The following is a 12,220-nucleotide window of genomic DNA, read 5'->3' on the forward strand; positions in this document are numbered from 1 at the left end:
GTCAAACTTTAGCGTAAAGAGCGAGGCGTTGAGGAGGGGACAGCCCCTTTCATATACGGAATAATTTCTGTTCGTTTTAAGTTTTAACGTCGTTCCTTAGCCTACTTTCAGTTAAAAAAACTTGTTTTTTTTCTATTTAATTTTTGAACGTTTTTGAATTAATGCAGGTTTTGATTTTGGCTCACCGTACATGAATAATTAAAACAAAACTTGCATATTATATTTGGTTAAATGGCTTTCTCGAAACTTGTTTAATTTTATTTACGAACGTTTTTATTGGTAATAAATATACGTAACTTAGAATTAACTTACGTAACGAACTTCTATATTCATAAATTTTTAACACGTACATTAGGGGGTTCGCCCCCTAGTCAATACCCTGCTCTTTAAACTATAGTTCGAATTTTTTTCCAGTTCTTTAAAAATGACCTCTTACTCACAATCAGTTGATCAGTTGAAAAACTTGTTTTTTTTTATTTAATTCCTGATCTTTTTCTTTAATAATGCTGGGAAATCCGGCGCCCCCTTCATAGCAATGTCCCTTCCCCCATGAAAACTTCCTTCATGGAAAGATCCTTCCATATAGCCCCCGACCCTCTCCGTCCCCCACCTACCAGAAAAAATCTCCTCTGAAAAAGTCTGTATACTTCCCAATAACCAATACTATATGTTAACATTGAGTAAAGTTCATAACTTTCAGCCCTCCCCCTGGGGACTTTGGGGGATCAAGTCATCCTAAAAGACATTTTTATCATATTTTCGACTATACTAAATAAAATAACTGTCTCAAAGTGTCGATCGGAGAACTTTGGGAAAAAAATAAGCATGGGAGGGGATCTAGATGCACTTCATTTTTTTGGTCATTTAGGATGGGCCCTATAACTTTAGGTTTCATTCCAATGATCCCTCCTATAATGTTCTAGGCCCACGCGGTCGATACGATCACCCCTGGGAAAAAAAAAATAAAAAAAAAAAAATAAGCAGACAAGCGTGATCATTTTTCCGGCAAAAAATGCAAGATTCTACAACTTTGCAGATAGGAGGTTGAAACTTCTATATTAGGGTTCTTAATACACTGAATATGATGGTGTGATTTTTATTAAGGTTCTATAACTTTTAAAGGGCTTTTCCACCTTTTTTCAAAAATCAGCCACATTTTATCAGGCGCGTAACTTTTGATGGGTAAGACTAAACTTGATGAAACTTATATATTTGAAATCAGCATTAAAATCTGATTCTTTTGATGTATCTATTGGTATCAAAATCCCGTTTTTTAGAGTTTCGGTTACCATTGAGCCGGGTCGCTCCTTACTTACAGTTCGTTACCACGAACTGTTTGATTTCACAAATTTATCTGTTTTAATTCATTGCTAGGTTATGCTATTTGAAGATTAGGGTACTATATGTATTATACCGCCAACACTCGAAAAGTGCGGTTAGGTTAATCCTAATGAAAAATACCAAAACATAATGAAAATATAATACTTTAGAAACAAACTTGGGATATATATTTGCACATTAAGGGGGGGACCTAAAAAACACCCCTAATGTGCAAATATATAGCCCAAATCATATAATTATAATGTATTCTGTCACCCGCCACTTGTTTTCCACTTACTGTAAGCTAATTGTTTCTTAATGCACAAAATAAAACCAGTTTGTTCTCGAGTTTTACACAACGTAAACTTGAGTGTTGGCGGTATAATACATAAAAACCTAAATTAGTAATAAATAAAATACTTTTTTTGAACTGAAATCCAAAAAACTTGCTGCTATAGCATAGAGAGGCCAGGTGCAATAAAGAAATTATTGCCTTTTCCAAGAGCCGCCAGGAGAGTTTAATTGATATTGGTCTTACACGACAGGTGCACTAAGTAACATATGGGTCAATAACCTATGCTAGCAGGATAGAAGATTACGGAGACATATTGGGGACCCTCTGAAAAGGCAATTTATTTTAGCCTTGAATCTATTGTTCAACATAGCCTACTAGCTAGGATTAAAGCAGCTTCTTAGTTTTCTAACATTTCTGTAAAGAAATGCAAAGGTACTTGTATGTTATAGCGCGGACCACTCGAGAAGCGAAGTTAGGTTAATCCTAATGAAATATACCTAAGTATGATAAAAATGTAATACTTTAGAAACAAATTTGGGATATATATTTGCACATTAGGGTTAGGGGGGAGGTAAAGTATAGCGGGTCTGCATGCAAAATGTGTTGGGTACAATTATTCTGCATATTATGAAGCAAGAATTGGTTTCTAACTTCACACTGTTCAAATAATTTACCACCCCCTAATGTGCAAATATATAGCCCAAATTACATATTTTCCATCTATTCTGTCACTTGTTTTTGTCTTGTCTCATGCTGAGCAGAAAGAAACTAACGAAAGAAAGTGATTCCACAATGCGTCAATGGATGAACAACTTGAGTAATCGGCGCTATAACAGACAAGTACCAATGCAAATTCTTGGCAAACTTCTAAAGGTCGACTACAACTAAAGGAAACATGCTAATGAAATGGAATATCTGGGGACAGGATTTTTTAAGAAGGAAAAACTGCTTATTACCGCCTTGAATCTGTTTTTCAACATAGTTACTAGCTAGAGTTAAAGTATCAGCTGAGCTATTTAGTTTTGTTCGCCTTTTCGAAAATTCATCCTCAAACCCTCCTCCCCTTTAATCGTCTCATATAGCCCTATACCCTATGTAAAAGTACTAACATAATAATTGATGAAAACTGATTAAAAAGATAAAATGGAGGAAAAGATGAAGTGTAGTTCACTGATACTCTCTGCATATAAGAATTCCATTATTTTTTGGTTAGTTTTTTATGTAGCCTAAGACTATATGGGACCGTTAGAGGGGAGGGGGGGGTCTGGTGATGAATTGCAAAAAACACGAACAAAAATATAAAAATGAACATAAAATTAGTTATCTAAAAATGTCCCTCAGGTAAAATTTTAATTTAGCTACTGTTGGCTATCTTGGAAACGGGTTAGGTTGGGAAAATGAAACTTTCAGGGATGGGTCTGCAGGCTAAAGTATGTCCCGGGAAGGTATTTTGGTAAAATTCTACTTTAGCTACTTTATGCTATCTTGGAAAGGGGTTAAGCCTAAAAGGGTCTTTTATGCCTAGCATGTGTCCTTCTGAAGAGCCGCTATTCTACATCAGGTACTTGTGCATTATAGTGACCACGCTGTTGTTCTTGATATGGTGTAAAACCGGTTTCTCTGTGTGCACTCGGAGATAATTAGCTTAGCCTGAGTGATATAAACTACTGTGCAGGTATATTTTAATTAAATATTTAATATATAGAGTTCGTTAGGTTAGGTACTTAATGTATTTTTGTTACTAAAGTATCATATCTTCATCATATTTTGGTATGTTTCATTATGATTAACCCAACTTCACTTCTTGAGTGTGTTCGATATAATACACAAATACCCTTGACCTTTACCAAAATCCTCACCAACATTTTCGTAAATTGGCGCCCCTGTTCCCAAAAAAACTTGAAACCAGTTCAGAGTATTAACTTAAACTATAAAATGGACAATTGGGCTTTAAGGTCTTTTGATTTTGAGTTGGCAAAAATTAAAAAGAAAGAAAAATCAATACCGTGCTATTTCCTTTCTTCCTTTTAGTTTCTGTGTTTGCAACTAACTCACTTTTAGACTTGACTTGTTTTCTTTTTGGATCATCCACTTTTTGGTCACTTTCCATTCCACTATCTTTACTATCAGCCACAAGATTAACCATTATATCCAAACAACAATTTACGAAATATATAACTACACTTATCACCAATTAATATCCTTCGATAGAAATTCTAACACTTAAATTGTATTAATTTAGATGTCAGCACTCGTAAAAAAAACATGTTTCTCAGGCAACATCTGTTGGCACACTAAACAGCCTCACTGTTACACCACACTTTAAACTGGATGCTCCTGCACGGAATATTTTAATCTCCGTGTTATATATCTTTGCATGCAAATTCATCTTAATAGTTATCAAATCCATTTATGATATGAAAAAAATAACAAAAAACAACGTTGTCTAAGCGGTACAAATGTTCTATTTTCAGGACAATTAGAGGTCATGGTACGATCCAGAATCGCTGGTAAACTACATCTCGGAACATTTGGGCTATATGTACCTGATTATACAATCCTTATATAGGAATATATATGAAATAATGTCATTTTCACTTGTTGTTAGATTTTGTCTACCATATCCATCCTAGGGTAGAACTAAGGTAGATAGCCATCAGGGGCGATTCTCCGGCATTTTTATTGGGGGGCAAAACGGGTCCATATCTGGATAGTCAAAGGGCATGGGATGTATAATATTTTTTTTCTCCACATTATTGGGGGGGGGGGCAACTGCCCCCCTTGACACCCCCCAACGACGCCCCTGATAGCCATAGAACTAAGGGATGATCAAGATTTGCGGTTTGACTCATGACGGACAATGCCGACTGGACTTGTATGCAAAAGAGGGGACTGAATAGGCTTGCCCGCTTAGAGTCTCGTGCGGACTACCGTGTTCAAGGATTGACACATGAAAGACAAGTCCCCTAGACTCGCAGGCTAACAGGTAGACCTATAGTTATCCAAGTGTTTTGATAAACGGCTTGGAAAAACGGCGGGAGTAGCTATAACTCTCCAATTGGACAAATACTTGTGTGTTAGCTTTTGGAAAGCTAACTAGCTACATGTAGCTAGGTGAAGTTTTAGTTTTTCGAGCCTCTTTAAGTCACCTCTTCGGGATTTAAGCAAAAGAAAGGGGATATCGCCGATATGACGCAAAAAGAAATCCCTGCGGATTTCAAAGAAATCAACAAATAAGAAATGGTTTCTGAGCAGGGATGCCACCATGGTCAGTTTCTAAAGCGCTACGATTGCCCAAATTTGCATATTACACAGCGATTGTCGGTGCTACAGTAAACAAAATTGACTGTAATAGTGCTAAAATAGCCCTTTCGTGCCACAGGTGGCAACCCTGAGTGCGTGCTACATGAGACAACCCTGTTTCTGAGAGTGGATTAGTATATTAATGAAAGAAATAGTATTTTTCGTCTTAGATATGGAGACTGAAATAGAATGTTTTAATGGTTTTAGACACAATCACTTGGGTATTATTTGGTCACACAACCGGTGCAGTTTGTCTCAAAGTGTTAGCAACCCTGAAAGGTTTAAGGGTTAAACAGGGTAATTTAAGGGTTTAATACAGCTTTGGGACATTAAGACTTATTCTTACAGAAATGTTGAAAAGAGTTTAGATTATATTTTCATAGCCTAACAGTAGACAGACTCCATTACGTGAAACTAAGGCAGAGCATAGTACTACAGCCCGTCATTTTTTTTTTTTTTTTTTTTTTTTTTTTTTTTTTTTTTTTTTATATGTTCGTTAAGGCCATGAAGTACCTTAAAGAAACAGTACCTTAAACCTCTTTTTGTTTGTATGGCCAAACTATTTAGACTTGACTGGGTGGTCTTGCCATAACGTCTACCTAGAGCTTCGACAAGGGATCTGAATAAAGGACAGAAAAGTAAATGCAGACACCTATTTTCCCAGAAATCATAGAACCATTTAATTTCTCTCATTTTGTGCCGGAGACAAAGATATTCAGTTTAATAAAAGTCATATCATCAGAAAGTGTGATTTTTTTTTCGATTAAAACGGAGCAGAATTTTCTTTCTAAAGTTCAGGAAAGGGTAGTCCCGAAAAATGTTCCAGCATGCCTGCTAGGAAAATACTAAAAATCACCAAAAAGGAAATGCCGTTTGATCAATGTGGCAGCATTGGCAGTTTCCCTTTGGTGCGATTAATTTGCTTAACAAGCTTGCTAAAAAAAAGGGGGCGTGTCCCTGTGAGAATTCGCTACTAGAACCCTTTGTCTTTGAGACGGTCAGCGGAAAAGACAGGAAGGCTGAGTCTCAGGAAATGATTTTAAGGCACCGCACGCCATTACGTAAAATTCAAAGGAGAGCCACTATCTCCTCAAATAACGTTCATGGTAACATGGATTTTAATAAACTACAAAGTACAAATTAAGCTAAATTAATGAGGGGAGAAGGGGGCAATTTTTAGGTCTTTTTTTAACAAATATAAGGGCAAATAAATGAGGTACCTTAGCTCTTGTACTGAGACAAAGACGACACTGCTTTTTAAGTTGCCTTTTCACTGCAATTGTTCTCTAATTGGCGTTGATTTTCTTCTTGTTTTTTTTTTTTTATAAATCAATCAATATCTCTGTATTCCACAATAGAACACACAAAGGTGTTAAATGGAGTAGAATGATAGGTAAACAAAAAGAAAAAAAAAAAAAACAACAACACACACAGGAAATATATGCATTGCGTTTATTTTTACTAAATTCTTAGTGAAAATCGAAAAAATCTTGGCATTTCTTATGGGGGGGGCACGGGCCTAAACTTCCCGTTCCTGAACATATGTGCCTAGATTAAACTATCCTGAAATATAGACACTTGGCCTAAAGGGTTAAAACCTCTGCTTGTAACTGATCAAGTGCCTACCTTTTCTCCGAGCGCTAATTCTTCTCTGCCTCTTCGTAATGTCGGTGCCCTTAATACTTTTGACTTGGGCAACTCAAAATCCATTAGTCATTTGCCAAATGCAGAAAACTTGAATTTCTTCGAGTTAATAAAAATCTTGAAATGGAAAAATTAACTAAAATTAATTGCAAGGTTTGGTGATGACAGGTTAGGTTAGATTAGGTTTGGTTGCGTTAGATTAGGTTTTTAACCCATATATATATATATATATATATATATATATATATATATATATATATATATATATATATATATATATATATATATATATATATATATATATATATATATATATATATATATATATATATATATATATATATATATATATATATATATATATATATATATATATATATATATATATATATATATATATATATATATATATATATATATATATATATATATATATATATATATATATATATATATATATATATATATATATATATATATATATATATATATATATATATATATATATATATATATATATATATATATATATATATATAGAGAGAGAGAGAGAGAGAGAGAGAGAGAGAGAGAGATATATATATATATATATATATATATATATATATATATATATATATATATATATATATATATATATATATATATATATATATATATATATATATATATATATATATATATATATATATATATATATATATATATATATATATATATATATATATATATAGATATATATATATATATATATATATATATATATATATATATATATATATATATATATATATATATATATATATATATATATATATATATATATATATATATATATATATATATATATATATATATATATATATATATATATATATATATATATATATATATATATATATATATATATATATATATATATATATATATATATATATATATATATATATATATATATATATATATATATATATATATATATATATATATATACTATATATATACTATATATATAATTCATAGTACACAGAATTAAACCGCAAGCGGCCTATCAGCAATTGTTCTAGCGGGAATTCTTAAGGAGCTATTAAGCACCAACTCAACTAAGCATTGGGAAACATTTTTCACTTGTCAGTTTCTCGCTATTTACAGACCCGGAATTCCTTATGCAGGGGCACCAGTTCACAAAATGTAGGGAGGAAGGATTACTTAATTTCTTAATGAAAATTCTTTTTTTCAAAATCTAGGAAGGGGGGCATTTTTTTCCAGCGAAAATACCGACCAAAGTTAATTTTCCGAACCCTGGGAAGTGAGCAAATACCCCCACTACAATTGGCGCCCCTGGCCTTTATGGAGTTATTAAAGCTTGAGCTGGCAAGAAGTAGATAGTGCTTCAAGTCCCCGATATTTTACCATAAATCTTCAAAATTGAGGGTCTGATGGTTTCGTCCTATGCTGTATTGAATTTTAAAAAACATGTTTTTTCAAGTGAAAGTAAGGAGCCACATTAAAACTCAAAACGGACAGAAATTCCACGTGTGAAGAGGTTGTCCCCTTCTCAATACCTTGCTCATCATGCTGAAATTTTAGCGATTTAAAAAAAAAAGCTTCCTATTCTAATGAAAACGCCCTTGTGTTTCAGGAGTCGTTCTTAAAAAATTGGAACAAACAGTCAAACTTTTGCATAAATAGCAAGGTACTGAGGAGAGGAGACACTCCTTTGTACACGGAAACGTTTCTGTTCGTTTCGAGTTTTGATGTTGCTCCTTACTTTCAGTTGAAAAAATTGTATTTTAAATATAATTCCTAATCGTTTTTCAAAAAATACTGGTAAATCTTGCTCCCCTTCCAAGAAAAAATCCCTCCCCTCATGGGAAACTTCCCGTGGAAATTTCCTTCCACGTAAAATACACTCCCCCCTCCGTAAAAGTCCCTCCAAACAATTCCACCCTCGCTGAAAATCCCACTCCCCCCTGTTAAATTTCTTGCGGATGATTCAGCCGAAAAAGGTTCTCCTTAGCCTACTCTCATTTGAAAAAGACTATTTTCTAATCGTTTCCCCGATCACTCCAGAAATCCCCATTCCCTGGAAAATTTTCCCCGGAAATCCAAACCTGCTGAAAATAGTCCCGGGACGATTCCTCTGGAACAATCTCCACATGCAATATTGTGTTGGCAAAGAGAAAGTAAGACAAATAAAAAGAATGTCGTACAGGAATTCTGTAATATCCCCTACTGTAAAATTCATGCTAAACAATGACTATCTCAAAATCTTGATCGGACAACTTTGGGGATATAGGGTTCGTGGGAGGAGGGATAGTTGTTCTCCAATCTTTTTGGTCACTTAAAAAGGGCACTAGAACGAATAATTTCCATTCACATGCACCCTCTGACGATCTTTTAGCACCATCATTTTGATACGATTACCCCTGGAAAAAAAAATAAATAAACACGCATCCGCGATCTTTCTTCTGGCAAATAATGCAAAATCCAAAATTTGGGTACGTGGGAACTTGAAATTCCTATAGTAGGGTCCTCTGATACGCTGAATTTAATGGTATGATTTTCATTTAGATTCCTTGACTTTTAGGGATGTTTCCCCCTTTTTCGAAAATAAGGCAAATTTTCTCAGGCTCGTAACTTTTGATGGGTAGCACTAAACTTGATGAAAGTTATATATTTGGAATCAGCTGATTTGGAATAAGTTGATTCTTTTGATGTATCTAGTGATATCAAAATTCAGTTTTTTAGACAGTCCGTTACCAAAAACTGTTTGAAAGTTTGTGGCGTTTGAAAGTTGTGCAAGGCCATAATCAGGGGAAGTTACCGGGTTGGAACTCCTTTCGAAAATTTTTTTCCACATGCAAAAACGTAACAAAAATGTACATACACGTTTTTGGTGTATTTTTTAATTTTTTGCGCCCCTCTCCCCCCCCCCCCTCCCGAACGAAAATCTTAGATACGTCTTGGGGGATAGGGTCAAAAACCAATGTTTGCGGGTACTGCCCCTTCAAACCAACATCGAGGTATCCTTCCTATAGAATCAGCGTTTACCTAAGTAGAGGACTAAGTACCATTTCTACCGCTGCTGTAGGAATTCCCATACAATTTGCTTGATTCTTTACACCTTTTCAAAGAGAGTGAGTATCTTTTCACATGGCCTTCCAATGTTATTCTATGGGACCTCTACACGTGATTAAACACGTTTTGCTTGCCTTTCCTTGGTACCTTTCAAAGCGAGCGGGGATTCCCCACTGGTTCCCGAACATTGCAAACAAGCGAGCAGCACGAACGGGGGATTCCCCACACAAGTTTGTTTCAACTCCAAATTTTTTAACCAGACTGTTTTTTGAGCCAACATCCGTTTTTTGGGGGTCCAATAAGAGAGATTGGAGGTTGCTCAATATACGATAACTCGACTGGTGATTGGTTAAAAATAAAAGGAGTGATTTTTTATTCGTCCTTGAGATTTTGTATAAAATGCTCATACCTTACGATTAAATTTTCATTATGATTAGACATATCATGAATAATACACTAAATATTACTGACTTTGAAGCAATGGATACATCAATTTATAATGTGAGTACAGCTTACTAAATTTCTTAATTTATTTCCAAATAAAATCATTTTACCTTCCCACTAGTAAATTCAAATTTCAGGGAGGCATAGCCCCCCCCCAACAATACAAACCTGACAATATGATGAGTATACTCGCTAGAAAACGTAAAGTACGCTCTTTTTTCTATTATGTAAATAATCTCCCTCCTCCTCCGCCTCTGTTTACAAGTTTAATTCTTTAGAAATAGTTATTTCATTCAAAATGTCCCTTTTCCCTTAGGCATTTAAGATGTGAACTAAATAGAACCTTTTTATAAGAGGAGCGTTTCAAAACAAAGCGGCATGCGCATTATCTGAAATTATTAATAGCACATGTTTATGGATAGCGCCAAGGTTTTCCTTGACAGAGAGAGAAATTGTATTCTGGCCTAATTAGACGAGAGATATTCTATTTTCAATTGTTTTCCATGATTAAAAGGCTTTAATAAAAATATAAGGCGGGGGAGGGAAGCAATGTATCAATTCTAACACCTTCGTTGCGAGGTTAAAAACAAACTATTTCGTCGCATGGAAAGTAAGGGGGAGGTAGGGGGGATTCTTTGTGCAGACTAATTTTTTCTTCTGTAAAAAAGGGGATTCTTTTTTACACACTAAATTTTGTCTTCTTTTTAAGGTGGAAGATTCCTACAATTACTCTCCTCCTCAAAAGAGAGCTAAGGCTAATGGTATTACTCCAATGCAACAACTGGAGATAGCCGAGTCATCCATGGCCACGCGAATACAGTCTGGTCAAAAACCGAAAAGAGAATGAACGGCTGCTCACAGAATGGTGAACCCCACTGGCTCATCTGTACAAGCCAGTGACATCGCCACCATATCTATGCAAGAAACGGACGGCACTCAACAGCAGTCTGAATTTGAAAATGTGGGTATTTTCACCTCTAGCTTCTACCTATTTCTATCCAACTTTTTTTTTGTTTTTTTTTAGTATTTTCTTTTCGCCATTTTTCAACACCGTAAAAGTGTGTGTCAGAGATTTTAAAATGTTAATCCCCCACCTCCAATCAGTGTTTAAAATTTCTCTGCTCCCCTCAGACATAGCTAACTATAATGCATTTTTTTTGATTAGTAAAGAAACCACTCTTTTGCGTCTTTCTGAACTTTCTGTGGGGGGGGGGATGGAGGCAAGTATTTAGTTAAAATAATGCTAAGAGGAATTGGGTTTTGAGGGTGGAGTGAAACTTATTCAATATCCTGGTAAACATCTGACTTGAAATGCTTCAGGATAAATAGACTATTGCGTCTTTCTGAAATCTCTGGGGAGGTGGGAATGGAGGTAGGTATTTAGTTTAAAAATGCTAGGAGGGTTAAAATTGAGTTTCGTAGGTGAGCTGAAAAAATTAACATTTTTTTTTACTTTATAAGAAATGGCTATATCACATAGAAAATAAAACCTTTTTTCTATAGGTTAATGAATTAGCCTTTTCGACGTTTTTTAACACCTTAAAAGTGTATGTGAAAGATATTAAAATGTTAATCCCCCGCCTCCAACCATTGTTTTAAATCTATCTGCTTCCCTCAGAGATAGCTGAATATAATGCATTTTTTTATTAGCATAGAAAGCACTCTTTTGCGTCTTTCTGAACTTTCTGTGGGAGGGGGGATGGAGGCAAGTATTTAGATTAAATAATGCTAAGAGGAATTGAGTTTTGTGGGTGGGGTGAAAAATGGTACTTATTCAATATCCTTGTAAACATCTGACTTGAAATGCTTCAGGATAAATAGACTATTGCGTCTTTCTGAACTTTCCAGGGAGGGGGTGGGGGTGGAGGCAAGTATTTAGTTAAAATAATTCTAGGGGGAATTGAGTTTTGAGGATGGGGTGAAAAAATGAACATGGTTTTTTTTAACTTTATAAAATAATGGTTATTTCACATAGAAAATAAAACCTTTTTTCTATAGGTTAATGAATTAGCCTTTTCGCCATTTTTTCAACACTGTAAAAGTGTGTGTGTGTGTGTGTCTGTGTGCGTGTATGCGTGTGTATGTGTGCGTATGTGTGTGTGTACGCGTGTGTGCGCATGTGTGTGTGCGCGC

At 34.7% G+C, this 12,220-nt stretch overlaps 1 protein-coding gene across 2 annotated transcripts in view; it reads right to left on the reverse strand.

Annotated features, from left to right (window-relative positions):
- The window catches only part of Wdr62 (WD repeat domain 62), a 250,842-nt gene extending 246,968 nt beyond the window's left edge, over window positions 1–3,874 (reverse strand). For both annotated transcript variants that reach the window (XM_089090029.1, XM_089090028.1), the window contains exon 1: window positions 3,621–3,874. In XM_089090029.1, the coding sequence (XP_088946155.1) occupies window positions 3,621–3,761 (141 nt within the window). In that variant the 5' untranslated portion in view covers window positions 3,762–3,874. The remainder of the gene's footprint in view (window positions 1–3,620) is intronic.
- Between the last annotated feature and the right edge of the window lie 8,346 nt (window positions 3,875–12,220).

This window comes from Artemia sp. Qi Xiang Cuo, chromosome 6 (genome assembly GCF_049724085.1).
Source record: "Artemia sp. Qi Xiang Cuo chromosome 6, ASM4972408v1, whole genome shotgun sequence".
NCBI lineage: Eukaryota > Metazoa > Arthropoda > Branchiopoda > Anostraca > Artemiidae > Artemia > Artemia sp. Qi Xiang Cuo.